General features: G+C 36.6%; 1 protein-coding gene across 5 annotated transcripts in view; it reads left to right on the top strand.

Annotated features, from left to right (window-relative positions):
- The window catches only part of SLC41A2 (solute carrier family 41 member 2), a 132829-nt gene that overhangs the window by 43992 nt on the left and 70660 nt on the right, over positions 1–18177 (top strand). For all 5 annotated transcript variants that reach the window (XM_082850780.1, XM_082850778.1, XM_082850776.1 and 2 more), the window contains 2 exons: positions 948–1055; positions 15438–15509. In XM_082850780.1, the coding sequence (XP_082706906.1) occupies positions 948–1055; positions 15438–15509 (180 nt within the window). The remainder of the gene's footprint in view (positions 1–947; positions 1056–15437; positions 15510–18177) is intronic.

Here is an 18177-nt window from a genome sequence, read left to right as displayed (position 1 = left end):
TCTCACCTGTCTTGGTGTTAGTGACAAGACTGTATTCTTGATATTTTTTGGCATAAATTAATATGCCTAGTCCCTAAAGTCTCCTTTGGGACAATCACCTCTTAATAACACTTGTAAAGTAGCATTTTGTGTTATTCAGTCATTTGTATGGTTTTTTCAGTTTATAAAGTACTTTAATATCTATTGTTTTCATTATTATGGTATTTCCTCATAGGCTAGACAGGGCAGGTAGTATCTTCATTTCATGGATGAAGAAACTGAGATCAGAATGGTAGGTAACTCCATCCAGGATCACACAGCCAGGTTATGACAGATCCGTGCCTAGAATAAGAAATTTTCTTATTTCCAATTTAGTACTCTTTTATGATCCTGTGCTCTGCAGCCTCTTGCCTCACACCCTAAAATGGGGAGCAGAACATGGGATGACTCAGAACTCCTGGGGTCAATTCTAGGTCCCATTTTTTGATCTTGGGAAAATCATTTTAACTTATTTGAATGCTTATTTCTCCATTTGTGAAACGAGCTAATAATATTACTGTAATATTCCTGTGGGTTGGTTGTAATTAGTGTTGGAACCAAGATTCAAATACAGGTTATCTGGTTCTTGAATCTGTGTTTTTAACCACTAGTTACACTGACTCTTGCCATCATAAAGAGGTACAGTAGACTGTAAGAGTAACAGAGTTGTGTAGCAAGCTAGATGTACTATGAGATATAGTGAGTGTATCAGCTATTACTTCCAACTCTAACTGAATTTCTAAAGTAACTCTCAAGGTTTTAGAACTCTGGAGAATGGCTTAAGCTAAATGTTCACTGATTAAATGACCTGTGTAGTTATTCAAAATGTAGATGCAACATCGGAAAAAAGGCTGAGATTTTTAGAAATCTTTATTCTAAAGTGTTTTTTAAAGGTTGTCAGAAAATTCTATTTTTTTGTTTTCTTACAGCACTGGGAGGTGTTCAAAAAAGTAACAGAAGTTTTCATTTTAGTTCCTGCACTTCTTGGTCTCAAAGGGAACTTGGAAATGACATTGGCATCCAGATTATCCACCGCAGTAAGTTTTTTCCTATACGTAAACATATACTGTTTTATCTGTACATAAACATATACTGTTTCTCTCTATTGAGGAGAACTTGCACCAGGAAAATAATTTTCTCCTCTGTCTACTGGTAAATTTCTGAACCTCAGGGCTATGCTAAGTAGTTATGCCTGTTAATCATGCCCTGAAAGCTCCCTGGGTTGTCTAATCTGGGGATTATAGGCTTTCCTTTTTCCTGAGAAGAAGTAGCATTCTTGCCCCCTTTCATTCCAGGGTGTTCTAGCAATTATCATCAGTGCTTAAAACATGGCGCAAGTCAGATATTGAGATTCTTTATGGTTCGATGGTTGGTAAATTGTTATTTAAACTTTTTGTGATTGTAAAAGTAATACATGTTTATTATACAAACTGCAGGAAAGGGACAAAAGTATCAAGAAGAAAATTTATAACAACCCCCCAATTATTTACCTAGACATAATTACTATTAATATTTTGATATAGATCCTTGTATACTTGGGCATCTCTACCCATGCATAGGTATATCATAATGTAGATACATACTGTATATTCTAAAAAAAAGAAGTGGAATCATATATATTCTCTTTTATAATCTGTGATATCCATTTGTAGATACATCATGATCATCTTTCCATATCAATAAATGTAGACCTATCTCATTATTTTTATTGGCTGTGTGTTTTTCTGTTGTATAGCTCTACCACGGTTTAATCCATCATCGTTATTGAATATATAGGTTCTTTTTAATGTTTTGCTGTTATAAACAATGTTGTAATGAATATTCTTATACATACAGTTTTACATTCTTTTCTTATTTCTTTTGGGCAAATTCTAGGGTTGTAATTACTGTACAGGAAAAAAAAAGTATACTTTTAAGGCTTTAGCCACATATTGCAGAATTGTCATCCATAAAGGTTAAACACTTTTGATAATACTGCCACCAGCAGGGTTCTGAGGTTTTTTAGTAGCCGAAAAGGACATTGTCTTTTCACTATAACATTCTTTGGGGGTTCACCATTGTGGAACCAAGTTATCATTAAAACCATGTAGCTAGTGAGGTTCACTTCAATGAGCCATCAGCCCACGGAACGTTAGCCAAAAATTAACTAAGTCATCATTACTAATTGCAGTGCTGTTAGTATATGAAGTTTGTTTCTTTCCTTAAAGAAGGTACAACAAATGAATCTATGAACTAGGAAAAAACATTTGTGTATCTAAAGGTAACCAAGATGTGGAAGCTGAACAACCATGTGGTTGATGGGAGCCCTCTTTCACTCCTCTTCCCCTCTCCCCATTTTTCCCCAGGCAGCTGTGAGTTCCCTAAGGTTTCTTGGGTGAAGCAGATGCTTGGAAAGGAAATGCATTAAATAATGTTTTATTAACATTATTATTGGCTTGCTCAATTAAGAGAAAATGCTACATATGCCCTATGGAAATTTCTAAGCCCTTTTCTTACATATAAAAGGTCATATAGCCATACTCTGCCCAGGCAATAATGAAGTATTGGATGTTAGTGAGCTCTCATAATGTGCCAGCACTGTGCTAACTGCTTAACAAGGATGTCTCTTAACAACCCTATGAGATAAACACTATTCCTGTTTTACAGAGGAGGAACTGTGGCTTTGAACAGTTGAGTGATGAAGGGTGAATCCTGAGAGCTATTTTATATTAGGTGGTTAGGGAAAACTTCTCCGAGAGGTGGTGTGTAAGCTGGAGCCTGAATAATAAAAGTGAGTCAGCCATATCAAAATCTTGGAAAAGACCATTCCAGGTTACATTGTATCTAATCAGTGTAATGATGTCAGTGTAATAATGTCAAATATTCATAAGCGTTCTGTACAGATTCACTTTCACAGTTGAGCCTGTGTAACTGTATGTCTATGTAGTAAACAGAGGCCCATGTAACCGTATATCTATGTAATTTAACATTAAACAACAAGCTTACAAATTAAAAAAAACTTCTAGGGACTTTCTTTTCCTGGTGGCGTAGTGGTTAGGAATCTACCTGCCAATGCAGGGGACACGGGTTCGAGCCCTGGTCTGGAAGATCCCACATGCCGCAGAGAAACTAAGCCCATGCACCACATCTACTGAGCCTGAGCTCTAGAGCCCACGAGCCACAACTACTGAGCCCCCATGCCACAACTACTGAAGCCCGTGCACCTAGAGCCCGTGCTCCGTAACAAAAAGAAGCCACCGCAATGAGAGGCCCGTGCACTGCAACGAAGAGTAGCCCCCGCTCGCCACAGCTAGGGAGAAAGCCTGCATGCAGCAACAGAGACTCAATGCAGCCCAAAATAAATAATTTTTTTTTAAATCTCTATCTTTCTGCCTTGGCAAATACAGTATATCCTTTGATGATCTGGAAGTCCAAGATCAAATTTAGAATTCTTGAACTTCTTGGGTTCTATTTTGGAACATAGTGATATGGAGAGAGCCAGCCCCTGGTCTGATGCCTGCCCCCTTCCTTCTCCACCCTTGGCCCTATGTCCTGCACTTTGAAAGACCTCACACATACCTCACACCTCACGTTCATCTATACCCCCAACAAACAGCCAGCCCTTGAGCGCTCCTTGCCTTGGGCATGCACCAGTGGTGGCATGGTCTACCTTCAGGAAGATTGGCTTCCGGAAGAGGCCATTGGGCTCTAGGCCATTTAGTCAGGGAGCTTTGTGATCCCAGGTATCTGGAGTGTGGCCTAGAAGGGGATGAGACACAGGCTTCGAGTGGGCACACTGCTTGGGCCCTATGCACTCTTCATCCTAAGGAATGGGGCATAGCTAAAGGAGGGCCAAAGTGGGGCCTTCTAAGCCATGGGTCTCAGAGCTGAAGTCCCTCTTACAGAATTAGAGAACTACCAATTCTAGATTCCAGGAGTGAAAACTTCTCTTGGCCTGAGGAAAATTATATGACATAGAAGAGATTTAGAAGCTTCCTTGTGATGTACTTCTGCAAGATATTAAAACAGGATGGAAAAGTTATATATTAAGAAGGGTTGCTTGAACAAAATAGCCGTAATATTATACTCTGAAGGTAGCAGTCACAGGACTTACTAATAACCAGTGGTTGCCTACAGAGAAAGCAGTTCTTTTATTGGAAGCTTCTTAAGTAACCAAATGGCTGTACCTTGAAGTATACAAGTATCTCTTACATGATATCTGTCCTATCATTCTACTCTTGAGACGATACTGAAATTAGTGTGAATGCAATAAAAGCTGAGATATAAATGGAAATCCACTACTTTTTGGTGTCTTGGAAGCCAGTCACATGGCTCCATTGTTACACTTTTAGATCCGAGGTTTAAATGCAAATTTTTCTCAAGTGATCATGTGAAGCAGTAAGTACATGTAAAAACATTAAAATTTTAAAATGTGTTAGGACAACACCCTTTGACTCATCTGAAAATATTTAGAAAGCATCATCATCAAGCAATATACAAAGTTTCAGTTTATGCAATTATTTCAATGAAATTGCATCATCACTATTAACCAAAATGTCAAACCTGGGAATTAAAGAGGATATAAGTCCTTTATCAATTATATTTATTTCCTAATATAATATTTAGGAAAGAAAGCCTAATAATTTGATAACACCATCATTCTCAGCAGTATCTAGACTGGCAAAAGTAGCCAAAAACATTCTTGATTGTTTAATGACTTCATTTGAAAGTGGGCATCTATATAGTATTACAAATATGAAGTATAGTGACCACAGGATCAATCTAGCAGCCCTCAGTGCTAAGAACTTATTTCTCAAAAATTTAATAATAAGATGGTAATAAGATTTTTTAAATTTGATTAAATTTCACATTTGTTCTAATCTCCTAGAAGTTCATCATATAATGGTGACATTTGGTGTCAGCTGAATATTGATTTTAACACTTGGCATCCAACTGGAATGTGTGTCTAGTATACCTCTAGCTTTTGTCTTCAAAAACAAAACAAAAACTTTTATGTAGTTTTATTAAGGTTTTCACAGTTAGTGAAATTACATGCATGTGTTCCATCTGCCATCTTTTCCCAGTGGTCTACCCTTGCATTGTGTTTTAAGAGCTGATGGGTTACCTAGATAGAACTCAATCCAAGAGTCTTTTTGACAGGAGAGGAGAATAAAGAAGAGGTCTTGAAAAACAAGAGTGGCAACATTTAAGGGAGAAGAAAGTTATTAGAATGAGAGTTAAAAGGTGGCTTTAGGTACATTTTATTAGAAAATGAACTTTGTTCTGATACATGTAGTTAGGCATACCAACACTTAAGCAACTTGATAACTTTGCCAGGAAAACTGAAATTTTGGCTAACTTACCTTGAAGAAAATATTTCTAAAAGCAACATTCTTGAGCATTACCCAACATTTGTTTAGATTCAAATAACAGATTAAACATGCCAGTCCATTTTGAAATAAGCCATGCTGTAGGGCATCTGGTTAAAAAAGAATATGCTGCAAGTTAAATTGTTTAATTTGATTACGTATTACCATTAAAGCTGAATTTAATCTTATTATTTGAACTTGATTTGTTGTGGTGCCTATATTTTATATTAGATATTTTTATCAAATGTCTGATTATATTTATTTGTCTGTTCATATTTAAGACAGGAGAACTCCAAAGCTGATTAGAAGCTCAGCTCAGCTCACTGCAGGGTCATCTAGCTGGACCTCTCTTTAGGGAGATGGGATGGAGTCGCTATTTTCCATAGGTCAAGAATTGGGTCACTGATTATAAGATATCTGAGCCGTAAACTAAAGGAATTACTCAGTTCTCTAAGCAATTAAAACACCATAAACTAGATGAATATACCATGTTATCATGGCTTGATGCCATGAGTTACTACTTTTCCATCTACTAATTTGTTTGCTTTTATTTTTTGAGGCTCTTTGAGATAAGAATGTCCCCTTTATTGCCAGGGCCAGAGACAGGACTGTTGTTGCTTTGTTATATTAGTGGTTCTCAAAATGTGTCCTTCTGAACAGCGGCATCAGCAACTTGTTAGAAGTGCAAGGTCCCAGCCCCGCTCCAAGGCTACTGAATCAGAAACTCTGGGGTGTGACTCAACATCTGTATTTTAACAATCTTTCCAGATGATTCTGATACACATCAAAGTTTGAGAACCACTGTTACATGAACAGCATGGAGGCCGATAGGGCTGGGACCAAGTGAGAGAGGGGGAAAATCACAGGGTGTGAGATCACCTGTGGGTCATTGTGAAGACGTGGGTCATTGTGTGAAATGGGAAGCCTTTGGAAGGTTTTGAACAGTTGAGTGATGTGATTTGATAGATATTTTTAACAGATGATTTTGACTGTTGTGTTGAGACAGAGCTATAAGAGGCCAAAGACCAAAGCAGGGAGGCAAGTTGAGAGTCTGTTGGAATAATACTGCAGTCCAGAGTTGAGGTTGGCTTGGATCAGGGTGGGGTAGTAACAGGGGATGTAGTGAGACAGAGTTGAAGTCCAGAACTCATTTTCAAAGAGAGTTGTCAGAATTGGCTGATTGATTAGCTGAAATTAAAGACCAGGAGTTGTCACTTGAAATTTTCTCTGGATCTGAGAGGGGTAAAAGTAACCCAATTAGAAGATGGAAAGCTAGTAACTTGTGGCATCAAGCTAAAATGACATGGTGTATTCATCTAGTTTGTGGTGTCTTAATTACTTAGAGAATTTGATCTCAAGTTTCCTAGGCAGAGTACTACCATTCTGATAGAGTGCTGGAGAATCATTGTCAGCTGTATTCCAGCTCCGATGCTCTATTTGCTATTAAAGCAATTCTGGGGTAATGACTTCTCAACAACAAAAACCCCAAAGCCTCACCTTCTCTGGCTGTTCTCTACTTGAAATTTTTATTACCCTTGACTTTGAGACCCCACACCCTCCTCACTCACCTCTTTCATGGTTTCTTCTTAGTTTACTTTTTTCTTTGCTCATCCTCTTGATTTGAGGTTTTCTTGAAGTTTCAGTACCTTTGTGTTACATGTTCTCCATCAGTAATTTCATGTCCTGGCACATTGCTGACTCTCAGATTTGTATCTCCGATCTCTTTCCTGTCCTCCGGAGCTGATTGCACCACTCTCTACCTTCAAAATTAAACTCATTATCTTCTCTCACTCTAACTGTGCTTTCTATCACTTTTGTCAGTTTATTAATGTTACCAATCACCTCCCCTCTATCTAGTTACTCTCTAGACTGTCAGTTCCACCTGTGAAATCCTCTTCCCTTTCCCTTATGCCCCACCTGCCACCACCTTAATTTAGTTGCCTATTGTCTCTAATTGGGATGCTGTAGCAGATTTCTAACTACTCCCTTGTGCCAGGGAGAAGGATGGATGAGTATAATTTTTTTTTAAACTTAAAACAAGCACAATTTGAAAGTCAGCTCTTTCATCTATGGTCAAAAGATAATTCTCTTAAAAATTTTACAATTTTTTTTCATTTGTGAAATTAGGAGTAAAAATCATTATAGCTATAGAAGGCCAGTCTATGATTACTTTAATCTTTTTGCTCCATTAAGGTCTTTTCTCATTTTTATGACTGTCTGCAGTAGAATCATGTTAAACAAGCTTATAGGATTTTAAGGAAGGCCTATAAAGATGGAGAACTTAAGACATAAGATATCAGATGCAGCCTACTTACCCAATCCTTTGAAGGTCAGTTGTATTTCAAATTTGTTATTCTATGAAGCTAAAGATTAGATGTTCACAGATAAAAAAGATATTCCAGTAAAGTATGTTTCCTGTTTTAACAAGGGAGATTTAATAATGACGAATCCAAATCAACTTTATCTCTCCCTCTTTTACTTCAGTCAAAATTTATTTCTAAAGGTATAATGATTAACTTGAATAATTTCTCCTAGATTTTTATCTTTTCAACAGTAGATATATGTTATAGTAGTATGTTATCTACTATGTTGTAGTCGATATTCTTACAGATATATAACAGTAGTATATAATTGAAAAATAAACCAGGTACAGTGACTCTATAAATTGCTGGGTTTAAGATCTGTTATCTGAGGTCTAAAATTTTCTGCTTCTCAATGCTAGATAGAAAAGAGTCAGGAATGATACTCACTGTCCTAATGACAGGATTTTTTAAAAAAGTCTTTAAAACTATTTTCCAGGAGTAAATTGCCTAGCACTTTTCCACTCTAGGCAAAAGTGATTTTTGTTGCCTCAAACCTTTATTCTCTGAAATTACTTTGAAACATTCTACCTTTTTAATTCATTAATTGAAAAAATATTTTTGAGCCCTTTCTATATGCCAAGCACTACTCCGTGTGCTAGGGACTCTGCGATAAACAAACCGGAAAATGTTCCTGCCTTCACTGAGCTCACATTCCAGTGGAGGCATGTGAAGTTGGAAACACCCTCTTTCCCTAATAATTTTACATTAGACTTCCCACTCAAACTGTGAAACTTCTAAAATAAAGAAAAAAATAGAGCCCCCAATAATGATGTTAATAACTATGGCATAATTTAGGTACCATCACAGTCTCAGTATTATTTCCTAAATTTGGCATAATTCTGAATTATATGTGTTCTTGTCATATCCTGATGATTAAATACAAATGAGATTGCATATTTCTATTGTTCTTAATTTTGAGGTATGTTTCTTAAGTTATGAATACCAACCCATAGTCATAGCTTTGTGGAGTGGAACTGCTTAAGTTTAATCTAGAACTGTTTCAATCAACTAGATATTTAGCTCTCTCCCTTCTTTGAAGCTTTATTGAGGTATAATTGACATACAAGAAACCACACAAATTCAGTCTTAATTTGATGAGTTTCAGTACACAGTATGTACCTGTGAAACCATCACCACAATCAAGACTGTGAACAGATGCATCACCCCTGTACATTCAGAAAGATATTAGGGTGTGTGTGTGTTTGTGTGTGTGTGTGTGTGCACGCACATGTTTTAGTATATTGTTTTATTATCAAATATTTCAAGGGTGTAAAATTCTAATAAAGTGGTTGAGTGAAACTTCCCAGAGAATAACATTTACAAAATCTGGATAATAAATTATTTGCAGGCAATGGAAGGTGATCAAAAGCAGGTAGAAACTAGAGTTTACCCTTAAAGACCATAACTACAGTGGGTAAGAGTTGCAAAGTTTGTGGCTTGTTTTGCTTGATGGAATTCCCCAATCCTTGGGTCTCATGTGGTAGAAAACCCACAGTCTTACCAGCTTGAGATGGCAAAGGTCAGGGAGTCTGGCAAATGAAAAAAAAGAAGAAAAGTAGGCAGAGATGTGAGAGAGTCCCATACTTGAAAGACAAACACACTGGCTAAAACTTATGAGTTTTTGCATTTTTGACTAAGTGCCTTCTGTTACTATGCCCAGCTATAGTGGCAGAAAATTGAAGTTTTGTTGGCTTGAATTACCAGATAACAGAGCTTGGAGGTGACAGAGCAGGTGGAAATTTATGGGGAAATCCCAGCAGCAGAGAACTGCAGAGAGGATGAGCCCCAAAATCTGAGTATTAATTCTCTCCAAATCTTTGGCTGACCATTAAACTACACAGGTGCCGGGGAGATCCCCAAAAGGCTGGACTAAAAGTTGGTAGCTGAAGGAACCAAGCAGAGATATGAGCTGCTCTACATTGTGGAAGAGACAACAGTTTGTAGTTTGAGTCTAGGCAAATTAACTGACTATTAGAAGGAAAATCCAGTTATCCTCAGAAGAACATAGCATTATCCAGAGTTATTATAACATATTATTACACTGTCTAGTTTTCTACTGAAATCACTAGATGTGGAAAGAAACACAAAAGTGTGATTCATATTCAGTCAATGGAAAGTGACTCAAATTGGGCCTGGATGTTGGATTTAACAAAATCTTCCAAAACAACTAGTAGAAATATGTTCAAAGAACTAAAGGGAAAAAATGTTCAAAGAATTAAACAAATGTGTGTTAATGAGTGAATGTGTCAGATTGGTGATAGCAGAAGAAAGAATTCATGAACTTGAAGATAGATCAATAGAAATTATTCAATATGAAAAATTTAGAGGAAAAAATTGAATAAATATAAATAAAGCCTTGGATATCTGACAATATAATGATGTTAAACATATATGTGATATATTGGTATACTAAATATGGTAAAATTTTAGTATTTGACAAAACCAGGTAGTGGGAATATAAATGTTATTTTTTAAAAGCATAAAAGCAATTACTGCTGAATGAAATTATCTTTTAAAAATTAAACTTTATTGAAGTATAATTTACATGTAATAATATATGCCCATATTAAGCGTACAGTTTGATGAATTTTGACAAATATATTAAATGTGTAACTATCACCACAAACAAGATATAGAATATTTCCCTAACCCCAAAAAGTTCCCTTATGCTCCTTTGCTGTTAATCCCACTGCCAGGTAATCCCTCTGGTCTCAGGTAATCACTGCCCTTTCAATCACTAGTTTAGGATTTCATATAAATAGTATCATAATTTTTCTCATTGATTATTCGAATAACAGTGTTTGCCAGGTTTCTCCATTATAAAGTTACATTTTACCTCTTGATATATTACTAAATAACCTGTAGGAAGGTACTTTGAGACTGCAGACATATCCTGTTACTTAACAAACTTTAGCCAATTATCTTAGCATATATTAATGATTTTTGTCTGAATCCATTTTTACATTGAAGGCTGCTGAATTGTCATTTTCTAACTGTTATTCCTTCTACATTTATTACTTAGCATTCTACTAAGGAAAAGATCTCCCTGTCTTTCTTATCTCCCTCTCTTCCTCCCTCCCTCTCTCTCCCTCCCTCCCTCTCTCTCCCTCCTCTCCCTTACCTCTATCTATCTATCTACCTATCTATCTATCTATCTATCCATCCATGCATCCATCCACCCACTCTCAGTATGGACTCAATAGACTCTTATTTTATTCAATGGGTCATAATCCATTACTGCTGTTATTCATTTTGATGCCCAGATTGTCTCAGATTTGGCTAGGGGGAAGCCCTTTCAAACTGGTTCCTGTGTTGTTTTGACATGCCCTTATTATGTTTTGAGTACTTTGTTACTTTCTGGCATAAGATATTCCAGGCTCATCTTATACTTCCCTGTCCCAGCCCTGGAACCAGCCATTTCTCTAAGGAGCCTGGTTTTAGTGGGGAATAGTATTTAGAGATTTTAGGCTTAAAGCTGAGTAGTTCCTTACTACTTCTAGATTCCACATTTATGGTATTTTCTTCTGTCATTTTAACTGATATTTTTAAAGGACTTTATCCTTATTTATTTTATGTGATAAAGTTTAACATCATAACTACCCAAGAAGTACCATTTTCACTAACACTAATATTTTACAGGACTGTTTGCATATTTCTAAATTTGATTTGTGGTCTTCATGAGAGAGGTCATTTAGTCAAATCTTCATACTTTGTGCAAGACTGCCAGTGTGTCCTTCTAGATAGATGAGAATCAACCTTAAAACTTCAGAAGAGCAGATTTTACAGCCTCTGGGGAAAACGTACCAATAACCAGTGGCTAACACTCAAGGATTATATGCATTTTATGCTCACTTCTCTAAAGGGAAACATTTTTTTCCTAAAAGCCTTTCCCCACTTTCTTCCCATTTCTTTGTTTCCCTTCTACTCCTTCCACTTTTTTTTATTCTTCCTGTTATTCTCTTCCAAATGTTTAGTGTCTTACTGGATATAGGCCATTTTTTAGCTACTCTCCAGTTCCTTATATTTTTAGAGTGGTCTTAGTTTATATTATGATTTTCATCTTAATACTCTTTGAATTTTAATGTTATTTATGTTGTAGGACCTACATTTAGACAAAAAGCTGAGATTATTTCTTTTTCTAGTTGCCAGTGTTTTAATTCACCAATTAATGTTTTTAAATAAAATTTCTCATTATACCAGTACTATTTTTTCAGTGATGAAAATTTGAAAAATTCTCTAAAGAACAAAGAAGAAAATAAAAATCATCCATAGACTCATCACCCAGAAATAACAATAGTTTTTTTTTTAATATACCTATTTTTTGAGCTCAGACGTAGAGGATGGACTTGAGGACATGGGGAGGGGGAAGGGTAAGCTGGGATGAAGCGAGAGAATAGCATTGACATATATACATTACCAAATGTAAAACAGATAGCTAGTGGGAAGCAGCCACATAGCACAGGGGGATCAGTTCAGGTGCTTTGTGACCACCTAGAGGGGTGGGATAGGGAGGGTGGGAGGGAGGCGCAAGAGGCAAGAGATATGGGGATATATGTATACATATAGCTGATTCACTTTGTTATACAGCAGAAACTAATGCAACATTGTAAAACAATTATACTCCAATAAAGATGTTTTTAAAAATTTAAAAATAAAGACTAATACTTCAACGGAGACTTTCAGTACCCTTGTTTCAAGTATTTACGTATTAAATGTACATTTTCTAGTATCAATTTTAGTAACTATATTTGTATATGTATAACTATATTTGTGTGTATATAACAATTATAATAACTATATTTGTATTTATATTTCAAAGTCATCTCAACCCACTTTTATCTTTAGCCCGGGTAGGACCCAAGATTTACTGAGATTTACCCAAGATTTACAAGATTTACAAATAACATACACATTTATGGAGGGGAAGGGTGTAGGGATTATAAAAAGTAGAGACTGCAGACTCCACCTAAAGGCATTCAGATTCAGAAAGTTAAAACCGCTGTATTGGCCAAACAGAGCACATCTTCAGGCTGTTGGCTATCTCAGCTCTACTCTTTCCTAGAAGACTAGTTAGTATATCTGCAGAAATTGTGGCCTGGTTTCTGATACTTTAAGATAGATGTAATTTAAATAAATCTGGATTGCACAGAAGTCTTTATCAGATCTTGCCCTAATGTGCTTTATCACCTTCCAAGTTCTTAGTTTCTCTAGCTGAGCACCATCAGGTCAACTAATCTAATAAAAATAGATCCAACAGTGCTTCCCTGGTGGCGCAGTGGTTGAGAGTCCGCCTGCCGATGCAGGGGACACGGGTTCGTGCCCTGGTCCGGGAGGATCCCACATGCCGCGGAGCGGCTGGGCCCGTGAGCCATGGCCGCTGAGCCTGTGCGTCTGGAGCCTGTGCTCCACAATGGGAGAGGCCACAACAGTGAGAGGCCCGCGTACTGCAAAAAAAAAAAAAAAGATCCAGCAAAGGCCTTTAGATAGAACATTCATGCTTCTCCCTTGCTACTCTGAAAAAATATAGATAGTTCACATTAATCCTAGGCTCTGGACAGTAGGGTGGGTTAGCCCGCGTCTTGGTGCAGTTTTTACAAGTTGGAGGCAACTAGGGTCAATTTTCTGTGTCTTGCCATACCCCACCCTAATGCCCATACCATAACTTTTTCCTAACTATGGAAATGGGTCAACATTTCTCTAGTTTTATTTTCTTTTTTAAATTCTTCTAAAAGTCTTTTCTTTGTAAAAAGTTACTGTTTGTGAATATATTCTACTTTTTAAATTTCACATCATAAATTATATTTCATAAATATGAAATATATTTTATTTCACATCATACATCAACTTGCTATTTATTATTTATCTTACACTAAAAGGATTACAGGTTCAGAGACTCCTAGACTGGAAGGGACTTAGAGATTGTGACCATCATCATTTATAATACAATTAACTGAATAGTGTGAAGTTGCTCTGTCAGTTGGGTTTGGTCGGGAAAACAGAGCCATGTCATGTATTGTGGTAATAAGGAGTTTAATAGACCAATCTGGGCTTACACAAATGTGGGAGAAGTTGAAGTAGGAGGATCAGAGAAACAACCTGAAGCACCAGAGTAGGGGAAGAAAGCCATGGGTGCGTTGTAGTGAAGAGATCTGGATGCTACTGTATCTGACCAATGAGACCTTCCAAAAATAATGGCCTTTCCTTCACTTCTGCCTTTCAAATCTTAGGCAAGTTCTTCTCACTGGCAGACTGTAAGATGAAGCTCTAGAGAAGGGGATTTTGAGGCATGTCACTGCAGGCATCACTGGTAGTGATGATAGCAAGTGAATCTGGCCCAGCTGCTTACCTAATTCATGGTGCTCATTCATTCTGTCATCTTCACCTTTCTTAATCTTTTCCTAGACCATGATGAATGTGTGTCTCCATTGATCATCAAGCAGTCGTGGAGTCTTGACATCTTGTACTTTTTCACAGAATCATTTTGATTGCTTCCTATACCTACAGGCATCTTTCTAAAAGTTATAAAAAAGTAATTTCTCTCATACCTATTTCTTGAACACTAAACCCGAGATAGGTCACTCTTTAAACATTGCTTGTACCTTGTTCACTAGAGCAGGGACTCAGGTTGCTAGAGCTGCAAACACATATTTTATCAATAATTTAGACTTTCAGACTTAGGAAGGAAATAATACAAGTAAAGGCACCAGGAATAATTATTCTGAAACACTGAGAAATCTTAATATGTGCATTTGCTTGATACTTTGAGACTACAGTCGAGAGTGAAGTTAGAGAATAGAATGTTTTCCAGATTGATACAGGAAGTGTTGATGTAGCACTTAACCTGTTGGTTTGAAGCCAGTGAACTAAACTCTAGTTTGTCCATGGTTAACTACCCATAAATAATTACCCTTATATATCTCCCACTTTACCCATTCATCTGTCTTCAGTGAACAACCATATAATGAATAATTGAAACCTGGCTTAGTATATTTTTAATGATTATTGCTTTCCAAATGTCTGCATTAGAAAAACTTATCAGTTTGGGATATACCTTTTTTGAATCCTAAGTGGTTGAGAAGTATGATTTAGCTTACAGAGCAATTGAATATGTGAATAATAATATTATTTTTTGGAGGCTCTTCTTTGATTTAGCCAACAGATGTATACATTTTAATAGTGAAGTACATTATCAAAATTCACATGTGAACTGAATGAATTTTTTATTGATAACAATTTTAGTCATGACTCAAATATAAATTATGTACATATGAATGATTTATTTATATCTGGGTTTTTTTGTCAATAATTCTTGAAATTACGTAAGTTTCATGATGTGGAATTAAACGCTAGCAGCTAAACATTATGTAATTATTTCTGTTAGGCCTCAGTAGACAAAATTTGGCATGTTAGTATGACACTTGATGTTAGTTGTAAAATAACATCAGAGGGCAGGTAGATAGTACTAACTGGCCCACTAGTTCTTATGAGCTAGTAATTAAGTTAAACATTTTTTTTTCCTAAACGTCCCAGGCAAGCTGAGTGTGAGATGCAAGACTTGTAGTGAATTTAAAATTATATTTAACGTGCACTGTGAGCTCATCCAGTATACTAAAGGATTATTTTTGGCTTTAAGACTTCATGTGCTGTTTAAGCAGAGTACAGAGCATGTGGATTATTCAGTGATACGTGAAACTGTCCATCTTAACAGGTAAATATTGGGAAGATGGATTCACCCATTGAAAAGTGGAACTTAATAATTGGCAACTTGGCTTTAAAACAGGTAAGTGATACATATATTTGTTTACAGATCTTGAGCTTTACCTGTAAGAATGCAATAAATGTTAGTGCTCTTAAGTCTACCATTTAATTGTTTCAGGGGACCTAAAATAATAATTGGGTACTATGAACAAGTGATAGAATAAATGGATACCCATGGCTTCTGAAAGTTTTCTTTTCCTAGAAACTGATCAGATTCTTCTAAATATGAAAAATGTATAACATGCAAAATATAGAATAAATATATGAAATCTCTTCTACCATAAGTATATAATAGAGCCAGAATTTTAGTTAATATCTGTACAAATAAATATTTAGCACTTCATGGCTTAGGTGCTGTTTTTCTACTTTGATTTTTTTAAAAGTAAATCCTCTATTTAATTAAACTCAGCTTTTTAAATATATTATGGTAAGATGTTTGTTTAAGCTGAATTTTCCTTAATTTGTTAATGTTATCAGTGTTAATATAAATGAGCACATTAAATTGTCAATTACATATACATGAATTATATATAGATTACCTACAGTTCTTTCTAATCTCAGGGGAATATCTCTTTCTCTCCCACTACCCTCACCTATCTCCAAGACACAAGACTGCAGCCCCCTAGCACCTCTTTAGCAAGTGCAAGCTTAGGAAATGCTCACTAATTTTAATGTTAGTTCAACTAGGACATAATGTTGAGAACATGTGGCAAACAATTTATTTCATGTAATGTTCAAAGACAAAGAAATAAAGGAAATTTTGGAATATAGGCTTTAAAAAAATATCTGTGCAACTACTTCTAAGATCACAGGGTTAGAAATAAGAAAATCTGGTATCTAATCTCAGCTCTAACATTAACTAGCTATATAACCTTTGTTAACGTAACCTTTCTGTGCTTAATTTTCCTCTTCTTTTCCACAGTATTGCACTAGAGACATGCATGATCCTTTTCAACTCAAAACTGTAGGAATCTATGCTGGAGTAATAACCAAAATATCTAACAACCAGTAGACAACTATAAATTAATATATACATTAAAATTTGAAAATATATTCCATTTTTTTCTTTAAATACCCTAAACTCTTACTAAGTTATATGAATTGTACTATAAATTATTCATCAAATTATTCTAATAATTTTCCATCTCTGCTTTTAATTTTTCCTTTCACTCTTAGTCTCCACCCTTCCCTTGTCATCCTCTCTCCCCACAACTGTTGGTCAGGATGGGAGCCAGTGATGGCCGGGGATTCACTGATCCTAGTTGCCACAGCCTGAAGTCTGTGTCTTTGTCTCACTCCACCAAGGATGCATGAGAAACAGGGAACCCCACACAGGCCCATCAGGACATAGTCGGTGCCAGCCAGTGAGGCAGCAACTGGTTGGAGCCCAGTTACCTGTGGACAGAAGCAGAGGGGAGAAGAAAACAAGGTCAGGTGGGGGGTGGTGGTTGTGCTATCTCTGAAGCTTTATCCGCTAAAGCTCATGAGGGAGTAGATGGCGTGGGGAGGGGCATGGGATGGGTTAGCAGTGTTCCTTCGACTAGAGGCTAGTTATGGAGGGTAGAGGTGGGGAGTGATGGAAAGGACAGAGGAGGCTTATGCTGGCATTAGCTGGGGTGTGTTCTTCTGACTATTAAATAGGATCCCAAGCAGATGATCTGTCACAGATTTCTTCACAATTGTACACAGTGGCCACCTCAACCTATCCATAAATTGTCATATAAAGCAAAGTTCCCAATCCCACTGAAGAATCATTACCTCACCAGTAGGGATGTGCCTTGCGCTCACATGTATTTATGGCTCCTGTTAACTTTCCCAGCTACTCCTTAACCCAGACTCTGCTCTTCTCTTGCGTACAACTGGGTATTTCCTTTGCAGGTTTACAGAATAGGACTTATTTATCTCAGGGGTGTGTGTGTGTGTGTGTGTGTGTGTGCGCGCGCACGCGCGCATATGCTGTAAGTCTTACATAGGCTCCCTAGCTCTGTATTTCATTTCCAAGAAGTAAAGCACTATATTTTATTTCTAAGAAAAACCTTGGAATCACAGTGCTAGAATTTAAATTATTGATTAATTTTATTTCTTTTACATACCATATTATGTACTAACGAGTAAGAGAATTCTGAAGTATCTTAGCAACTGGTACAACCATAATGGCGCTTACAGCTTGACTCTCAGCTCTGAATCTGCTGTAATGAAGGATGTGGGGCTGGAATCTAGGATATCTGGATTTGCTGGCCCAGGCTTTTCCATTAATTTGCTCTATGACAAGATCAGACTACTTGGGTTTTTCACCTGGAGCCCTGGGTTCCAGTACATGGATTGACTTCAGAGAGTCTGAGCACCCAGAAGTTCTACTCAAAATATTGAATGCATCTGTGTTTTCGTGGAGGGAAGAATCTATAACATTTTTGCCAAATTGTCAAAGGAGTCTGTGACACAAACACAGTTAAGAATCAGTGAACTGGAGATTCCTTCAGGGTTTCTTTTAGTTCTAGCATTCGACTAATAGGATTCTAAAAGTAGTTGCCTTTTTTTTTTCCTGAGGGTTGCTTTGTGCCACCACTGTGGGAAGTACTTTATATATTTATGTAATTCATTTAAATATCAAAATAACCCTTTCATGTTCGATATGATCATTATCATTTTTCAGATTAGGAGCTAAGGTTTCTATAGCACTAATCACAATT

This window comes from Leucopleurus acutus, assembly GCF_964270905.1.
Source record: "Leucopleurus acutus genome assembly, chromosome: 11".
Taxonomy (NCBI): domain Eukaryota; kingdom Metazoa; phylum Chordata; class Mammalia; order Artiodactyla; family Delphinidae; genus Leucopleurus; species Leucopleurus acutus.
The sequence above is the reverse complement of the archived record's forward strand: the minus strand, read 5'-3'. Positions and strand labels throughout refer to the sequence as shown.